Source organism: Rhopilema esculentum, chromosome 18 (assembly GCF_057945365.1).
Source record: "Rhopilema esculentum isolate cy_ngs chromosome 18, ASM5794536v1, whole genome shotgun sequence".
In the NCBI taxonomy this organism is placed as follows: domain Eukaryota; kingdom Metazoa; phylum Cnidaria; class Scyphozoa; order Rhizostomeae; family Rhizostomatidae; genus Rhopilema; species Rhopilema esculentum.
In genome coordinates this window covers 6,034,674-6,053,403 of record NC_142832.1, presented here as the reverse complement: position 1 = coordinate 6,053,403, position 18,730 = coordinate 6,034,674, and the positions used below count along the sequence as shown (strand labels likewise).

At 35.6% G+C, this 18,730-nt stretch overlaps 3 protein-coding genes and 1 long non-coding RNA gene across 7 annotated transcripts in view; 2 read left to right on the top strand and 2 right to left on the bottom strand.

Moving 5' to 3' along the window:
- The first annotated feature begins 116 nt into the window (after nt 1–116).
- On the top strand, nt 117–4,012 carry LOC135680828 (MIT domain-containing protein 1). Its single transcript, XM_065195031.2, has 2 exons — nt 117–706; nt 1,192–4,012. The coding sequence occupies exons 1-2, from the start codon at nt 271–273 to the stop codon at nt 1,455–1,457; spliced, it is 702 nt and encodes a 233-aa protein (XP_065051103.2). The 5' UTR covers nt 117–270; the 3' UTR covers nt 1,458–4,012.
- Nucleotides 2,502–13,340, bottom strand: LOC135680827 (uncharacterized). Of its 3 annotated transcripts, none has more exons than XM_065195029.2 (3): nt 10,849–13,340; nt 4,726–5,457; nt 2,502–4,176 (listed from the first exon to the last, which is right to left on the bottom strand). In XM_065195029.2, the coding sequence occupies exons 2-3, from the start codon at nt 5,420–5,422 to the stop codon at nt 3,857–3,859; spliced, it is 1,017 nt and encodes a 338-aa protein (XP_065051101.2). In that variant the 5' UTR covers nt 5,423–5,457; nt 10,849–13,340; the 3' UTR covers nt 2,502–3,856. The 3 variants fall into 3 exon arrangements, with proteins under 3 accessions (XP_065051101.2, XP_088969790.1, XP_088969791.1); XM_089113664.1 differs by lacking the exon at nt 10,849–13,340 and adding an exon at nt 5,953–6,241; XM_089113665.1 differs by lacking the exon at nt 10,849–13,340 and adding an exon at nt 5,859–5,999.
- Nucleotides 9,729–14,447, top strand: LOC148958101 (uncharacterized). Its single transcript, XR_016144851.1, has 2 exons — nt 9,729–10,031; nt 10,843–14,447. It is a non-coding gene; the product is annotated as an uncharacterized LOC148958101 (long non-coding RNA).
- Nucleotides 13,492–18,730, bottom strand: part of LOC135680823 (BBSome complex member BBS2) — a 24,173-nt gene continuing 18,934 nt past the window's right edge. For both annotated transcript variants that reach the window (XM_065195024.2, XM_065195023.2), the window contains exons 17-20: nt 17,906–17,968; nt 17,286–17,398; nt 16,895–17,043; nt 13,492–14,649 (exon numbers count right to left, since the gene is read on the bottom strand). In XM_065195024.2, coding sequence (XP_065051096.2) covers nt 14,543–14,649; nt 16,895–17,043; nt 17,286–17,398; nt 17,906–17,968 — 432 coding nt within the window. In that variant the 3' untranslated portion in view covers nt 13,492–14,542. The remainder of the gene's footprint in view (nt 14,650–16,894; nt 17,044–17,285; nt 17,399–17,905; nt 17,969–18,730) is intronic.

Sequence of the window (18,730 nt, the reverse complement as noted above, 5' to 3'; positions counted from 1 at the left end):
ACAACATACGTTTATTTGGCGGGAACATTGCCATGAAAACAAAATGTTGTCGTCGTTGCTTGATGTACTTCAAATTTAAACCAGAGATTCCTTTGTTTTATAAGAATTATCTTTTCACCAAAAAATATTTATTGCTTTTTCTTTATTAGTAACAAATGATTTAAATATTTACCAAAACAGCGACATAGCCCAAAAGGCGACAGAACCTGTTAAGGTGGTATTACAGCCAAAGGTATATCATTTAATGAAACTTCAGTTTTAAAAACAATCATGGACGCCGCAGGACAGGTTCTAAAGCGCGCCGTAGAGCTTGATAAAGAGGAAAAGTATTCAGAGGCACTTGTTTGTTATCAAGAAGGGATCGACATTCTATTTACCTCTGTTAGGCAATCAGCAGATGATAAATTCAAGGCAAACGCCCGCCTCAGACTAAACGAATACATGAATCGAGCGGAGCAACTGAAGGAATTCGTCAGTAACCAAAAGGAAGTTGGTAAATACCACGAAAAAATCGAGCTTGAGGCTGGACAAAGAGGATGCAGCTATTCAAGATTATTTTCAAAATATATTGATGAGAAACTTACGACAGTCAGAATTCAAGATCCCTACATAAGAACTCACCATCAAATTATGAACCTTTTAAGATTCTGTGAACTTCTCATTAAAAAGGCGAAGAACCTAAACTGCATAAAGCTGATAACGACGGGTAATTACGTTGAAGAATTTTGAATAACAAATGGCAAGAGGCTTTAACTTAAACTCAAGGATGGCTTTTAGGACTTTAAATCCGCATTGTAACATACATATTAGATATAATTCCAGGCTTTGTTTTTTGGGGAAAGTTTATATTCAAATCTTTTTATAGATTATGTTCTTGGCCTGTAAACTATTTAAGTGGAGGTAGTTAAGTTTGAGTATGCTCTGTGACACTGTTAAGATAAACTTTCTTCAGAATATGTAGATACATTAGTATCTTTCAGCACATATCCCAGGAAATTGACAATGAAATACAAAATTTTAATGCCATGTATTTGGCAATAACTGTCCCTTTTTGACAAGAGAAACAACTGTCTCCTGCCTTTCTTTCCTAACCTCTCACCAATTTGAGATTGTTTTTGATTCTTAAAAACTCTCATATTGAATCTAGTTTGGGTCATGTTTAAGAAAATAACATTCAAGTTTTCCTTCTAGCTGCTGACTTTGATCATGCTGCACAACAGTTTGAAAAACTGGAGCAACTTCAGAAAAGCTTGAAAGACCTGAAAGTAAACTTTGATTTTGAAATGTTAGAAACTCTACATGACAGAGAAATAGAACTTGATAATGGATGGGTCATAAAAATAGGCAGAGGACTTGACTATTTTAGAGCACCTTTGTCAAGATTTGCAATTGGATCTTGGGATTTTGATTTGAGAGAGTGCCTGAAGACAACAATTGATATATACTCAAAGAAATAGTACCAATACTTGATAAAATATGTAGCAAATTAAGAGCTACAAAGCATTTCATGAGTTTCAAACATTTTAAAGGCAGGTAATGATAGAAAGTATGACTAATTAGGTAAAAACAATAGATCTCTTGCTTCTGGGAACACAAACTTGACAGCTATGCAAATTGCAATAAAAAATCAATAATTTCCTATATGACAGTGGTGATTCTTGCAAGTAACTTGATTGGCTGTGAGTCAATTCTAACTTCACTCAATTTTAGTTCAAATTGAATCTATAAATTATTGCATAATAGTTTAAATGCATTTCAAATAAGCAATTTTATAATCACTACCAATATATTCCATTAGAATCTACACCAGCTTTGTCACTGTAAATATTATTTTTTATTCTTCTTTCTTTAGATCATTAGATCTTTGTAAATCGTGAATTCAATTGTCTGTTCATTTTTCTAAGAATTGCTGGATTTAGCAAAGTTTTTTGTTGTACAACACAAGGTTTTTTATAAAATGAAGGAAATTTGTGTTTTCGAATATTATTCATCTTTGAGCTATTAAATAACCTTGAGTCTAGGAACTGGAATAAGACATAATGAGGCAAGATAAATCTGTTGAAGATAAAAGTCAGTAACAATGCAATATGACGACAAGAATCTGATGTTGTATAATAGAATTTTAAGATAAATTTAGTATAGACTAATGCTCCAGCATACATAGATTCATCTGTGTGAATGAAACAAAAAGGTAGATGAATTTGAAATTTGCAATAATGATGCCCCATTGGTTGATGTTAGAATGACATTAATTCAGCACAACAGAGAAAAATGTAATGAAGGAGGTGGAAATCTGATTGAGGGCACAGTAGGGGTTTACATTTGAGAGGGTTGGAATATTATTTTCCTAAAACTCTCATAAAGTAGCAAAATTGTCAGAAAAATATGCTGTATAAGAGGGATAAAAACCCCTACAGAACCCCCACAACACCCATACCCCTTTATTGCTATTTGAAGCTGGTACTGGATGTCACAGTAAGAAAAATTATAGAGAAACAACATTTGACAATCATGGAAGTATCCTCTTCTTGACAAACTTGATTTTATAACATTTAATTAAATTCTAAAATATACAGTTGGATCCTTAAGGTTTTAAAAATGATAATTTATATACAATAAATAACACCTAAACGTTAATACAGATTTCATTGGACAATTATTCTGTTTCTTTAACATAACACATTGAAATTTCGAGGTGTTAAGGAACAATCCTGAATTCCCTAGGCCATGTAGTAGGCGAAAAGTATTTAAAGTCCTACTGTTACAAGGAGAACATTTGAAACACAAAATATTGACCAAATTCATAGTTATTAAATAAATTAAAACAGTCAAGGTTAAAACAGTCATTGAAACTTTGCCAAAAATTTGTCAACCATCATAAAAATCATCCATAGCCTTAACAGAAAAAAATATACCTTTTGATTCTTTTGAGGAGCATGCATAAGAAATTTGTTAGTTGTATGAAAAATTTATCAGCCTTTTTGAGTCTTAAAACATGTAAGAATGAAAATGTGCTATTGAATTTTAGATTAAAACACTGCCTATGACAATACTGTCACCAGACTCACTTAACCCTTAAATTTAAATTGATGTTACAAGATATGTCAAAGAGCCAACTACCAACAAATGTTTCAAAATTATATTAAATTCAAAATATGTTCAACATTTACAAATTGGCTTGACCGGTAACTGGACCCTAAGGACTGGACCGGTAACTGTAAGTAAGCAAGCAGCAAGCAAGCAATCCCTGCATGTAATAGCAAAAATTACCTTAACTACTGAATCCAACAAAATAAAAGGTTAAAATAACAATATTGTTAAACAGCATTTTATGTACACAGTTTATCTACACATTGCTTAATGTGTACAGCACACTGGGTTAAAATGCACACAAGATAAAAAAGCACAATAGTAAAAATCAATTACTGATGACAGCCTAGGGGTTAGTAATTATAAAGGGTTAATATATATTAACACTTGTTAAATACACACAAAAATAACCAACTATCTACCTAAAACAATAAATACTTTCATATCCGCTACAAGGAAACTAAGCTCATTTTCGTTTCAGACCTTGAAATCACACACATTTTTGGATGAGGATTATTTTAGGGCCCACTGCTATTGCCAAGGAATATGTGAAGAAGATTTAAAAATCTTCAAACCACGATGACAAACAGAATGCAACAAATGGAGTGCTCTGTAATTGATGTCATTTAGAGATGGAGAAGCTTTTTGCAATGAGGAAAGTTTTACCAGAATGCTTTGCATCAAAACAATATGACAATAAAGTTACACCTTGTGAGCATTTTTAGAACAAATTCTATAAAAAACTCACAGCAAGGGAAAGAGTCTATTAACAACATCCACAATCTGCGGTTTTCTCAGCTCCTTCACGGCAATACCTGTACCAGCAAAGAAAGCTCATAAGGCCAATGATTCCAAATATCCCCCAGAATATCATGCCAATTGAGAAAAAGGTGTTCCCCACATTCTTGATTTGTGCAAGCATCACAGGTGGGGCAAAAGGTATAAGACGCCGCTCTGCTATACCAAAAACTGGTCCAAGAGTCATTACAAGTGCAATAAGCCCGGCAGGAAGGACAATGACAAGGCGCAGAGGAATACATGGAAAACAGAATGGGTTTCCAATCCACAAAAACAAAGGCATCATACCTAGGAAACAAAAACAGAATGAATTCATATTGAATATTCAAAATGCTTTGTAGTTATTCTGAAGGGTATGTCAACTTCCAGTAATCAAATCAATAATAAGAACAATAAATTAACAATTCCATTTGCTGTTTTTCATTAGATATCACAGAAAATTTGGGAATGTTAAATCAAAATGCACCATAACCAACAAGCTTTGTTGTTAGCTTCCTATTGTAAAACCTCTATTTACAGATGTTTTCGCATGAAATGTGCCTTGGACCAATGCATAAATTAATTTGCCTAAAACTTTTTTTTCTTATTTTCTTAAGGTCTTGTAGAAGTAACCTGCAGCCAATGAAACCTTTGCCTACCTATCTTTTTATCAGGAAATCATATTTTACTTAGATACAGAGGCATGTTTGTAATATTTTTTTGGAGGGGGGGGGGGGGAGAGAGCCTCCTTCCCTAAAAAAATAATAGCTCAACTCTGTTAAAATTGATTAAATGCATTTCCTTGCCACTTTAAATATTTTATTTCTGTCAATGCTTAGAAAACGAGAGTATACAGACCTTTGTATAAAGCAATAAATGCCATTCCAACACAGGTGAGGACAAGCAATTTTTTACTTTCATCCAGTGACATATCCGAAGGGACTGCAGCCAAAGAGGTTGCACATTCCCAACAATTAAAGTTCCCATACTTCCACAGCTGGGCAATGAACTCCATAACTATTCCACCACAGGGAATGTCAAAGAAAATTGTTTCCAATACCAGAAAAACAACATGGATTTTCAAAACATTTCTATAGTATGATGGCCCATTTTCACGATAAACCTCCATATCTTTGACCATAAATGCTTTTATTAAATTTGGCAACAGCAGACCTAAGTGAACAACATAGAGAAGTGCCCCAAGACTGAGAAATGCCAAAAAAACCATATGCACAATGTCAAGGTGTTTTTGACTGGAGTCAAGAGATGTTGCTGTTCCATTGATCCCACCAGAGCAATACAGGGTATTGCTGGGGCAAAATGCCCTTGAAAGATTTGCCATTGTGTTATTGAATTCATATATGGTGCCATTTGCATCTTTGAAACAAGGAATTTTTGTGACATGGGACACAAGATTGGCACAGCTGGTTACTTTCTCATGGATCATAACAAAAACACCTGAATGTGCCCCAACATCTAGGCCTTGAAAGACGAGAAATATCATAAACTCAATGAACACTGTCCACTTGTCTTCCATTTCACAGGAGAGACACATCTTGGCAATTTCTAATCAGCATCAAACACACGACCCTAAAAATGAAAATCCAAGAGTCAGTCTTTCAATTAAATTGTTTGTTAAAATCTGCAAAAGACTTTATATCAAGGCTTAAATCAGGGTTGTTGGGCTGGGGGGTGAAGGGGAATGTGCCCTCTTTTCAAATGCTAAAAACCTTTTCTACTTTTTCCACCGAAATTATCGCGAGGAAATTATCGCCACCAGTTCTTTTCATAGCAACACACCCCTTGCTCATATCAATAACAAATCGACATATAGAGGGAGCTACAATCGATCCTCCTGCTAGAGGGAACCCTATAAGAAGCCCAAAATAATCAATAAAAAAGTTTGGTATGCAAAATAATCCCTGTCTTTGACAAACTCGAAAGTTCAGAAATTATACGCAACTATCTTGAACAGGAAGAAATGAGTTGACCTTTCTGCGGTATTATCAAACAAAACAGCTTTCAATGGGTTGGTCCACGACAGTGAACAGATTTTGTTCTTTAAATCAGAGTATTGTAAATTACCGAAAGTTCAAAGGCCATCCTGTTTCCACAAACTTGACATTCTGAAAATTGTTGAAGAAGCCTGTTATTCTCCACACGTAAATTGATCGTCTCGAGCATACTACGACAGGATACTACACCACACGTTCAATGTTTACTTTACACAAAAACAATCAGGGTCGAGAGTCCTCGCAGGGGGTGCAATCAGGGTCGAAAGTGACTCCGGGGCACAAAACAACTGCGGCGCCCTTGTTCTTTACAATTTCTATCTTTTATCTAAGGTGTGGGGCCTCTTTTGGCTACCATAAGCACGAGGCCTAGAACCATGCCCCCCTTGATCCCCCTTAAAACCGCCACTGACGGAGCGTAAAAATGAAGAGGCTATCATTTTTACGATCGACAATTTTCCGCCTTTTGAATGTAGGATTACGACATGAGAATAATCAGTAGTTAAAAATATCCAGCCTCAGGTCACTGGAAAACGATGGAAACGCCCATTCTCAAAATTCGGTTTTTAACTTTAAGGTAAAGAGGATAAGAAGATAAAGAAGTAAAATCTTGGCGTTACCTTTTTACTACCGAGTACCAAAAGTGATATTTATATATATTTTTATTCTTATAACGTTTCACAAAACAGACAAACTACAAGACGATGCCACAGGGAGCATGGAAATACATAGCAACCCTGTGACCATTACATTAAACATGTTTACTTGAAATTTGAGTTCCATTAAATGTTGCAAATAATATGTTACAGATTACTGTTATAAAAATGTTTGACAAATTGTTATTTGGTTGTTTTGAAGTTGTTCTATTTTCTCCATTGTATAATTTTTCCGAGATTCTTGGTAGAAATTCAGAGGCGATAAGGTACACAAATTTGTTTTCGGGAAATTTTGAATTAACGCTCCAGGCGTTAAGTAGATCAAATACGGTAGTTCTTTTCTGAAAGCACTTACTGAGCCGGATTGTTTGATCTCTTGGTCGTGTTTTTCCCATTCAGTAAAGCATTCAGGATAAAAACTAGCTTTAAATTTCTCAGTTCTCGTGGGTACCAGACTCACTATATGTATAAAAAAATAGAGTGATCTCTATTTTATTCTATATATAGTGAGTCTGGTACCCAGGGTAGTATTTGTCCTACTGAAGCCTGTCTGCGAAGAATGTAACCTGATTTCTGAAGTTGGGGTATAGGGCGTCTAGTGTAGTCTGGTGTCAAGTTATTGATTATTTTAAAGGAAGAAACAAGGCGTCTACTCCATCGTCGGAAGTTTAGCGATTCCCATCCGAGTTCATCATAAATTTTTTGGCGCGATGTGCCCTTCCAAGCCCCAGTTATTGCTAATGCGGCAGAGTATTGAATGGAATCGAGTTTTTCCATCGAATTTGTCAATGTAACAGTTTGGCTACAATCAAGAGTATTTTGTGGAATGTTATATTACGTCACCATAATCCAGATGGGGACGGACATTAGAGTTTATACATTTCGTTGAGCGTATATCGCGGCATGTACTTTGAAAGGAACCTCAACATCCCTATGCCTTGTTTACATTTAGAAATAATTAATTGAAAGTGACTAGCGAATGATAGTTTAGAATTAAGCATGATACCAAGGTGTTTGTGCTCGTGGACCTTCATTTCTGGAATATCATCAAAGAAGATGAAAGGGTGATGGGAGGGCTTAAAAATGATTTTCACAGAATGGAAACAATATTTACCGAAGGACACAGAAATATTGAGGGGGGTTGTCGCACCCCTACAACATCTGCCAAATACGTCCCTGGAACACCCATGGTAACATTGAGAGAAATGGCTTTGTGCAAAGAGTCTGCTCATGCTGCTCCGCATTTCCCAAAAGTTTTTTATTTAGCTTGCATAGACAAGAAAAGAGAAATGAAAAAAACATGGGAAGATTTAACTGATTTCTTCCAAATGCAAGCTACATTGCAATGACTTATGTTGTTCGCCAATTCAGGTGACATCAAGGATAGATTAATCAAATTGAAGGACGGGTTTCAAAGAAGTTTGGTCTAAATTTTTAAAATTTTGTATGCTATTAAGAAGAACCTACTAAATCTTTTCTTTTGATCAAATTGTGCAGCTGGTGAAAATCGATCACAATTCACTTATGATCAGAGCAAAAAGAGCTCTTTCATCAACTGGGCCATGTCTGGCCTGTTTCTACATGCGCCTTTTAAAACAGTAATCTTATCTCAGAAAGCAAGATTTTTACAGATTAGTACAGAAAAAGACAACAGTTTTAAAATCGGTTAATGCGTTTTAACACAAGATCTAGATAAAGCCTACGACTTAACGTGATTAAAAACGCTCAGCTTTGAAGTTCAGATAGAGAGACCTCTGAATGACAAAAGTTCACCAGATAAAGAAATATCATCAATTATGTATAGCAGAAATGCTATATTTGTTTTAAAGATGAGGAAATTGCTCGATTTTTATCAGTCAACGACTGATTCTGGATTTAGAGCAGAATCAAATACGGTCAACTTGGTCAAAAACCAAAAATATTCCCTTAAATTTTGCATGAAGCGTGGGATGTTTTCTCTTAGGTTGGAAAATCAATGACCCAAAAACATAAAAAATCAAACTTTTCAGGAAAGAGATTGACATGAAACTCCAGGGGGTGTTGTAGATTTTTAAAACCAAAAGCTACCATCACAAGTTCCATTCATTTTCAAGTAAGTTTGGTGTGCTCCCATTCATTCACTCTAGGGGCAAAAAATGGCAATCAAACTCTAAATCTATATGCCCTAGAATGCAAGAGTGAATTGTCCTCGAACTAAGGCATACATTATTTAGTTGAGAGAAAAATGGGGTGGGTTTGCAAAATCAGTGGTGGAAATTCAGGCTTTCATTTGGAGGGGGCTCAGGCCTACGATTTTCCGACAAGATAACATCTTGGATAATGTTCTATTTTTAATGAAACTGCACATTTTGATAAAAATATAGCATTTTTGACGGGACCCTTTAAAAATCTTTGCTGACCACGCCATAATTGAGTAGCAAGAAGAACAGTTCATTTATGATTTTTGATATCAAGATCGATACCTCATCAAAGACAATTGATGATAAAATAGGGCGATCGATTACACTTCTGATAAGTCGTACGTTCATTTTATGCATCATATTTTGTTTTCGTCAGTGGGAAATACGCTTGAAAACAACTTTTATTTGGAAGAATCCGATAGAAATTTCGGCTAATCTTTACGGAATTGAAATTAAATATACAATTCACAAGCAGTTTTGATTTTGGTTTTATATTGTTTGATTGATTATTTAGTACTGGCTAGCATCTTATCAGCTATGCAATGTTCAAATTTTGCAAAAAGGACACAAAGAGGTTATAGAGGCCCCTGGGGTAAAATGGGAAAATGCAGAACAAAATTTGGGAATTACGCCCCTTAGATTACCTTACAAATTTCTTTTCAGAACGATTTCTTGGAGCAATTTCGACACGTTAAACGGTTGTCAATTATCCGACAAGCCCGAGCCCCCCAAAACCCCCATGATTTCCGCCACTGTGCAGAATCATTTGTTTAACTTGAAAAGGGTTGATGTATCAAATCTCTAAACAGTTTAGAATAAAACCCTCAAGGCCTACAGATCTGTGTACTAGCTCTAGCTTTGCGCTTCTAGAAAGCCGATAAAATGAATGTTCACTAAACTCTGAGCAAAATAGAACGTTTCTCTTTCTGCTCCATCAAGAGAATCTCTGGAATGAATGAATCAACGGCTGGCAATGTCAACCTTCCGAATTTTCATATCTATGAATCACATAATTGTGTGCTATCCTTGATCAAGTAAATATTGTTCCGAAAAAGATGCAAAAACTAGCCCGCCAGCCGAAATTATGACAAATCTTTGAGAGCAAAGCCGGCGTATTTATCACACCATTGTTTACATATCCATTATAACGATCCACAAAAATTTTCTTAAGGCAGCAGGTTGCAGTGGCATATTGCTTTGAAAACAAAGAACTCTCAAAAATTTCCAAAGATCTCGGTCAGCAAAGGAAATAATTGGAAGATGAATTCACTATAAGTTCTACACAAAACAAAGAATAAGAATTATAACAGAAGGAGGTAAGTTGATTTCAAAAACGGCACTAGGTTATTGTCGTATTGTGCGTCAATATATCGCTGGCGTTCGTTACGAAGAAGTTTACGAGACAACTGTCGTAACTAGCATTCTCCGACAAGCTGTAAAAAGTTCTGCTTTAAATGAACCACTTGAAGAAGAAAATAAAATTACAATCACAAATCATCAGAAATGTTTTGAATTATCCATTGGAAAGTTTTGAATTGCAAGATAAAGAAGTTTATGAATTAGTAACGCGAGCGGTTTCTCGCGTCAGCTTGATTGAGTAATAACAAATCTAGAGTGAAGATGCTAACCCTTGCTCTTCTCTGTTCGTACTGAGAGTTTGAAGCTCGTTGCTTTACATAGTGGATGATAGAGAAGAAAATATAAATTCTAACATTGGTGTGTTTATAAATCAGTTACAATCGATCATCAACAGGCACCTTTACAGGTTGTAAAAGCAATTCAGGTCAAGAGCAAATCATCGATAACTCTTTTCAGACATATCTCAGTAATAAATTCCTGGTTCATAGATAAACACTCGTTGTTGAAGAGCACACTACCAGAAGGTTCTTAACAAAACTTACCTGTTTCAACAAGGCCAACTCTTTTTGTCATTACTGCACGAGCATCGTGTTGTATGTTGATGATATCATACGATTTAAAAACGAATCTTTACACCGAATTCAATACTTTTAACACATAATTTCCTTAGCACAATTACACTCTGTTAGCACCTAAATTAGCCATAAATCTTGTCATGTTATAACACTTGTTTAGAATAAACAATTAAACAAATCAACTTCATACTAGGCTTACCTGATATTGCAGAAGCTTCCCCAGAGTTTTCAAATCAGATCTTCCTCCGCGCAAAACTCGCCTGCTTCAAAGTGTCTCGAGGAAATTTCATACAGTTCAAATATCTGCTCATCCCGACCTTCTTCATCACCAACATCTGTGTAAATGCTGTGCAGGAGTGCAAGGTATAATCCGCGGACCAACGAACCTCAGACAACAATAATTTCGCATTTTATGTAAAGGCTTATTTCTACTAGAATAACCAAATTCATTCTATTGTGTTTCGCTGCATCACATTAAAGCAATCTCGAAAATACCTTTCTCAAGGATTTATGTAGCATTTGATATTTATAATATTTCCATCAGTTTCACCAAAAGACAAGATAGCTTTGTTGAAGTATTTCCACATTCACAAAACGATGATGATTAGGCCACTCTGCGTGCCAAGATATTTTGGTTGATTTAAATTGTATGTACTTATCTCGTTTTTATTAGTCGCTTTTGGTGCATAGAACAGGATGGTTCTAAGTCGCTACTCCGAGTTTCACGCTTAGTGTGTAGAGGTCTACTAATACGGTATGAAGCACTTTATAACTGACTGGTGAATAGTAATTTTCATTTTTTTTAATAATGTTTATGTGTTCCTTTCATTCGCTCGAATACTTTCCCTTTAATAATTAAAGATTTTGCTACAATTGCTAACCTTAAAAGCGTATTCCCCTTTGACTCCTAGAGAATATAAAGCAGTTTTCCAAGTCACCACTTTAATGTACGATGAAATAATCTCTCGAAAAAACAAATGAATATCAAATGAAGAAATTAATTTTTTTTTATAATTGAGTACAAAACACAGCACGATTATCATAAATCTGCTTACTTTTCATTTTAGTAGCAAACGATAAAAAATTGAGCAGGAACTCTGTGTATGGACGTTTTGTTTTTATGTTCCATCATTCAGTGCATTAAATCAATGCCCTATTGATTTCTCAACCCACATTTGAGAGGATGACAAGAGCAAAATTATTGTGCAGCACTTAATGATTCAACGTTTTTAGCTGGTCTGCAAAATCCACTAGCATAGGGCGACTCCTATGGAGGCGCTGTAGACATATGTTTCTGAAACTTTATTGACTCTTTCGCAAGGAATTGTGGCGTTCTTGATCCTCTGTAATTTCCAAAACGATGCATAATTCATGACTTAAATGAAAAATTTTCAAAATACTGTGATTCAGCGATCACAAAAGGCCAGATCTAATATATCATTTAAATTCGCGAAATCTTGATGAAAATGGGAAGAAACTCGGAAATCATCAAACTCATTAGGTCCTCGCGAGTGCTTCAACGGAGATTTGTTGTTCTCCATACTGGAGCGAAAAACTTTATCTTTATGCATTAAGCCAACTCAAATAAAAGCCAGACTGTCTGTGAGAATATGAAACCCAAACATGCTAATCTAATAAAACCTCGCTTACAGCGAGTCTCTCTTTCAGTCACAACTTTTCAAGCACAAACTTATATAGCTGTGACCGAATTATAGTTAGGAACTATTTATCTTTTTATTCTTATTATCTGTTATTTATCTTTTGTTTTTTTCAAGCTCAAGTTATAACCGTGTCTTTATAGCACGTCATGTTGCACACGACAATAGCTTTCCCATGCCCAGCAAAATGTTAAGCACCAACTAGGTTTTAGAGTAAGCAGTGGGGTAGCACGACCTTCCAGACTAGGAGGGTGGAGGGTCATTAGTAGTAAAATTTACCGAAGAAGACATAGATGGAGAGAAATTTAGGTGCTATTTCACCTACCGATAGACGTTTCTACCAACAAACCAGGGATTTTTGCACTAATACAATACATTTACCGACAAACTCTTGAAAAATCGGGGGTGTCATACTCCCTATACACCCCTCGCTAGCTACGCCACTGAAAGTAAGTGTAAAATAGCTTCGCTCGGGACGAAATAACCCATTAACAAGAACACTAGAAAATTTTGATTCGGTAGCATATTTTGAATGTACATATTTCAAATAAAGATCATTTTCCTAACTAAATGACTTCAATACCAGAGTAATATACTAAAGAGTTTCCTAACACGTTATGCTTAAATAAATATTATCATTATTCATGCTTGCTTTGTAAAATATATCGCTGATGTTGATTTTTCAACCAGCAAGAATCCACCAGTGCATGAAAATCCGAGAGGCAAACCACTCCATGAAAATATCAAAAACCTATGGTGGGAATTTAAAATAAGGAATGTTTTATCTTAAAATCTCTGGAAACCTTCCTGCTTTGGTGGAAATCTCGTTAAGTTCCTTGCAAGGGTGAATTGCCTATTGTTACGGAAAGTTCCTAAGCATCAAAATGACACTTTTTACAGAATTCAGGACCTGACACGGATTCAGTGAAAATCATCACCTATCCACAGATTTTTGTGTTACCTAAAAGCATTAAAATGAAATGTTATTCATCCAAAAAACCTTATCCAATGATTTAAGCAAGTGTTTGATGTAAAGCAGATAAAAGAAGATCAAACTTAAATTCTGAGATAAAGTAATGAGTCATGAAGCGGCTTGTCTTGCCTAAGATGCCCACCTCAATAAGGAGAACAAAGACAATTTCCGATAGCAGGTGTTTGACTCTCAAAAAACATTATTCTGCGAGTTTACATTGCTACGAGCTATTTGCTCAAAATAATTTCGCTTCATTGTCGGGTGTAAAAAGAAGTGAATGTGCTAAAATCTGGCTTACAATAATATCTTCATTACAACACTTTGAAGAAATGCTTGTTTTTCTATACATCAAATACGATCAAGTATCTAAGTGTTATCATTAGTTCATTTAACGATAAACTACAGTGGATTTATTCTCTCGATAATGTTGGAGAAAGGCCTAACCTAACAAGAGTGTCTGAGATATGCCCTAACCAGAGAACCAAAGGGGAATGATTAGGGAGAGAGAAAGGAAAATAGTAGAAGGAGGGAGAAAACACAAAAGTTACTCAGGGAATCATTAGCTGCAGGGTTTCTTTCATCAGGCAAACTCGCTTAAACAAGCAAAGTGGTATTTCTGTAGACCCGAAGTTATCACAGCTTATAAAAATTTCTGGTCTCCAGAATGATTTTGTAATTGTTATCAATAGCATTAAACGTTGAAGAGAAAATTGACTGTTTGGTCTAGGTGAGATTACCAGGCGATAAAGAACAGGTACAATCTAAGTTGAGAATGACAAGAAATCATTTTGTGAAGATGAAGATTGAAGCAAATAAAACGGCCAGAGAAGTAGAATTATAATTTCCTTTACTAAGGATGATAATGATGGATGTTTTAGGTCCACAACCTTAACTTATTTCACTGTCATCAGCCTGAGCAGTATAAGTTGGAGGTTTTAGACAACATCTTGGCTTTAGTTAAACGCAAATATCATATAGCTTTGTTTGTTTGGAATAAGAATGTGTCTATACAGGTTTTTGAAATTGCTAGAGTGCACAATTTTGAGAAACATTGTGAAATGTACGAGGGTGACAACGAAACTAAACGAGGCAACTTCTAAACGAGGACTTCAAGTCAAAAACAGTTAGCAACTAACTATGATCCCATCGCTACGCTTTGGAAAAGAATATTCTACGCAGAAAAGAGATGACTTTATTTACACGGTGCTTCCAAGGTGAGTTGACAATACAAGGCGTGATAATTCAACGTCCTTTTTACGTCGCTACGCAGATGAAGTTCCAGATTTGATTATTTTGAAGAGTGCATTCACATTGTTGGCTTTAATGGCATTCCGACATGCTGCGATGATTGCCGATTTGGATTTGCCAACTAAAATAACAGAAACACAATCGGCTGGTAATTATAAAAAAGGGTTATAGATATCAGGGGCGGATCTAGCGAAAATTCTGAGTGGAGCAGAACTTGAGGGGGTTGGGGGCGGAGCCCCCGAAAAAAATTTTATGACTACGCCCTTTAGATTCTCTGAAAACGACTTTAATTTCATGCGAATCTCAGATAAAATTTCTAACTAGCACAAACTTTTAAATAAAGCTAGTAGCAATTTAGAGGTTATAAAAATTTTGTTAAAAAACTGCTTGAAACTGTACTTTAGTTGACGGAATTCTTTCTCAACAGAAACACGCAACTAATTCGGAATTTTAAAATAATAAACCAAACTGAATCTTTTATCTTTTCACGGCAGTAAAATTTCATGACGTATAAATGACAAGTCACGAAAGAATGGAATTTCACACCAAATGTTTTTGTTGTATTAGCCGATTACTAAAGCGACATGTGCCCTTTAATCAAATTGATGCCTTTGAAAGTTTCCTTTGCGGTGGTTTTTCGCGGAAATAGCAGTTTGTTCATCGGTAGAAGTGTCATTCTTATCAGTTTCAAAAACTCGCCTATGTAATCGTAATACTAAAAAATGCTAATGGTCTGAATTCAATCAACACAAGCTGCATTTGTGAATAGCTTTTATTATCTCTTAGATGAAGGAAGACAAACATTAGTTTGAAAGACAATTTATAGAGTATTGAAATCGATTATATCATATCAGTCATTAGCGACCCACCCAGATTAGCAACGTTTGATACCAATTCCTTTCTCTTCGTATATTCAAAGAAAATCATAATATTAAAATTACATAAAACTCCTGAATTCAGAGCAGAGCTCCGTGCTTGAGACAAACACTCTTGATCGAGGGGCAAATCAACAATTGAAACCCTATAGCTCTTTTTAAAAATCCCTAGAAATCTGTTTGTTTGGAGGGAAACTGGCAGCTGAAAGAGTGAATTGCCCCTCGCCTCTGACAAGAGCTTTGATTCTATTTATTACAGCTAGCTACATTCCCACAAGTATTCCCAGCGGCCAAGGCATAAGGACCTTTTGCGCTTTTAGATTAGACAAAACGATCTGTACCATTATTACTTCCAAATAACTTTGTGATAAGAAAGTAATCTGTTAAATAACATGACTTGCTTATAGGCCTAAATGAACCCCTATCTCATTGGGTTTATAAACGTCCACAACGACAGCATCAAAAGAGGGCTCCCTTAAACGACATACATAATTGACATTAGTAAACATACCTGTTTTGCCGTCTCTCTTTCAAAAAACTCAAATCCTTGTCGTCAGTTTTTTTTCGAAGCCCCGTTACACACAGAACGTTACGAAAGCTCCAATTCGAAAGAGTGCGCTCCAACTTGCTCCCGATAACGGATTCAAACCAATCGCAGAGCTGGATTTTGCTCCAGTTGCTCAGTAGTTTGATTGGCGAACCAGCACTTCCTGGAGCAAATTTTCATCAACTGGAGCAAAATCCAGTGGTCTGATTGGTTTATTTGACCATGACGTATTTCATGTGGAGCAAAATTGTGAACATCTCCTCCACAGTCAACACATAAGCAACTCAGACGACAAAATGTAAACCAGTTCTCTAAGGCACCTATCTAGTCCACAGGGGTTGTTTGGGGGGCATCAGGAAGTATTAATTGATGATTTATGAAGTAACAGAGCTAAGTTAATATCAAACAGGCACTATAATAAATTTAGAAAATTCTGACTGGAGCAGCTGCTCCGTTTGCTCCGGTCTAAATCCGCCACTGGATATGGAAATGTCTTCTAACGCTCTTTGAGCTAGTATTTCTCTGTGATGTCACTTAGATATATGGCGAAAAGAAAGACATCTGCAGGGTGAAAAGGAAAGGATGGGGAGAAATTGTGTCAAGGGGACAAATACACAAAATTTTGTTTGCAGGGTAAATATTCTTCTCTTGGACCCTTACTAATTTTCTTCAAGTTTTAATTTCCTTTATAGTTATGCTAATATAAATTTCTTCTTCATTTTGATGGTATTTGAAGTAGTATGACACAATTAGTATACAGGGCGCAGCGGCCAGGGAGGCTGTGATTTGAAGTTCGAGTAATGCAATCTTATTTGGACCGTATTTATACCCCTTTTCGGGAAATAAAGAATTTCACCGGTTATATTCGAGCTCTTTTCCCACCATAAAACATTGATACTATAGAGGTATATTTTTATCTATGCATTACAAAATATTTGACTTACCTCTCAAATTTCCAGCTCTTTGCATGGTCTGATTAACAATCTTGAGACAAGCAAGAAGTTCTTCGTGATTACTGCATCTAATTTGGTAGCCGTTGATCAAATCTCGGTTCAAATCGAATAATTCCATGTAACCCTTTCTCATGTTGGGCCTAAAAAAGCAGCGGATCTTGAGCTATATTATAATTTCAATTGAATTTAAAGTAAGGCATAAAATAGCAAATAAAAACAAGAAGAAAAGCACTAGGACGGACCTATTGATGAATAAAAACTGGAGTTGATACGAAAGTGTTTACTTAGATGGCACAGCGTATGATTTGCAAACAGACTGTGACGTTTATTGTCGGCTTAAAGATCATCTTTAGGAATTTAAACAGAAAGTCCAATAACTTACATGTCAAACATCATCCGAGCGTCTTCAGCTCTGACAACAAGGCTCCTTATCAGATTCGAGTGATCTGCCATTTCTGCGTTCAGCTTTTCTCTAACACCGTGAAGTTCATCCGCCTGTGTTAAAAACACATAACCTATGAAAATCGACCTTTATTTCAAAACCTATGAAAATAAGAAATTTAGAACTGTCTCAAATAAGATTCTTAATCTGTTTACATCAACTGTGCCTTGATGAATGGAAAATAATTACCAGAATTGTGGATAGAATTTAGTCTCATGAAGGCTGATGATGAACACACTGAAAACGGCGAAAACAATTTAATCACTACCACAAAACATGGATTCAAGAAAAATGCTAAATTGCTCAGACAATAGCCTTAAGTTATGAAAAATCTTTTCGGAAAAACATCAACTGCAAGAGGGGGTTCGGATGTTTGCACTTAAGATTATTTGTTCCATTGCCCTTCTTAACAGTTAATGGCCGTATGACCGCCATGTTTTCTGCTTGCTAGCGACCTGAAAAGTTATATCAATAGCTAACTGATAAAAGATGCAAAGGAACCTGAACAAAACAAAGAGACTGGAATGGAACGGCTGAGACTATATCTATGTTATTAATACCTTGATTAGAATGTTCCTTAGTTCTTCTAAGTGATCAGGGAAGTCCATTGTGGATTGAAGGTCCTGCAAATAGAGAGACATGCATGAAAATTATAGTTAACATGCAGGGCAATCGGAAAGAAATTTAAATTTGGGAAGGGGGTTGATACAGGAGCAGGATATATTTGATTACTCTGCTCCGGGGCAGCTAACCCCCCACCCCATTTTCAATGTCCTTGATATGTCCTTTTGGATTGAATATATTGCACCTCATTACTGTGCTGCTTTTGACATGGCAAAAAATTTTGATCATAAATAAAAGCAATCATTAACGTTAATACTTCAAAACAGAGAGTTATCATGTGTCCAAATTAATAAAATAGAGCAAAGCAAAGAAAAATTGGTGAAAAGAGGAAAGTGTGAAGAAATCAGGGACAAAAACTAAACAATATCAAAATTATGAAACATAACATAAGAACGCCGAAACGCTCTCTTCTGTTTCTTGAAATGCAGCGATTCAAAATGGTTTAGGCCATTTTCTTATTTCGTACTAATGACCTCCACTTCTAATCATCTTCAACATAATCAATAGTCATTGACCAGTCATAAAATATCTTATGCGAAAGTGCCAGTTAAAGTCTATTTTTCAATGCATAAAATAAAACAACAAGAATTAGTTAATCAAGCAGTTAATCAAACTGGTTTTAAACGACGCTTCAAGAAACTTTGCGGTTTTGATAAACACGAAGTAATTGAAACTACGTTAAATACAGAAGAGTGTTAATTTCATGTAAGAAAGTGAAAATTTTTATCATGACAGAAGTTAACATATTCCAGCTCGAAATG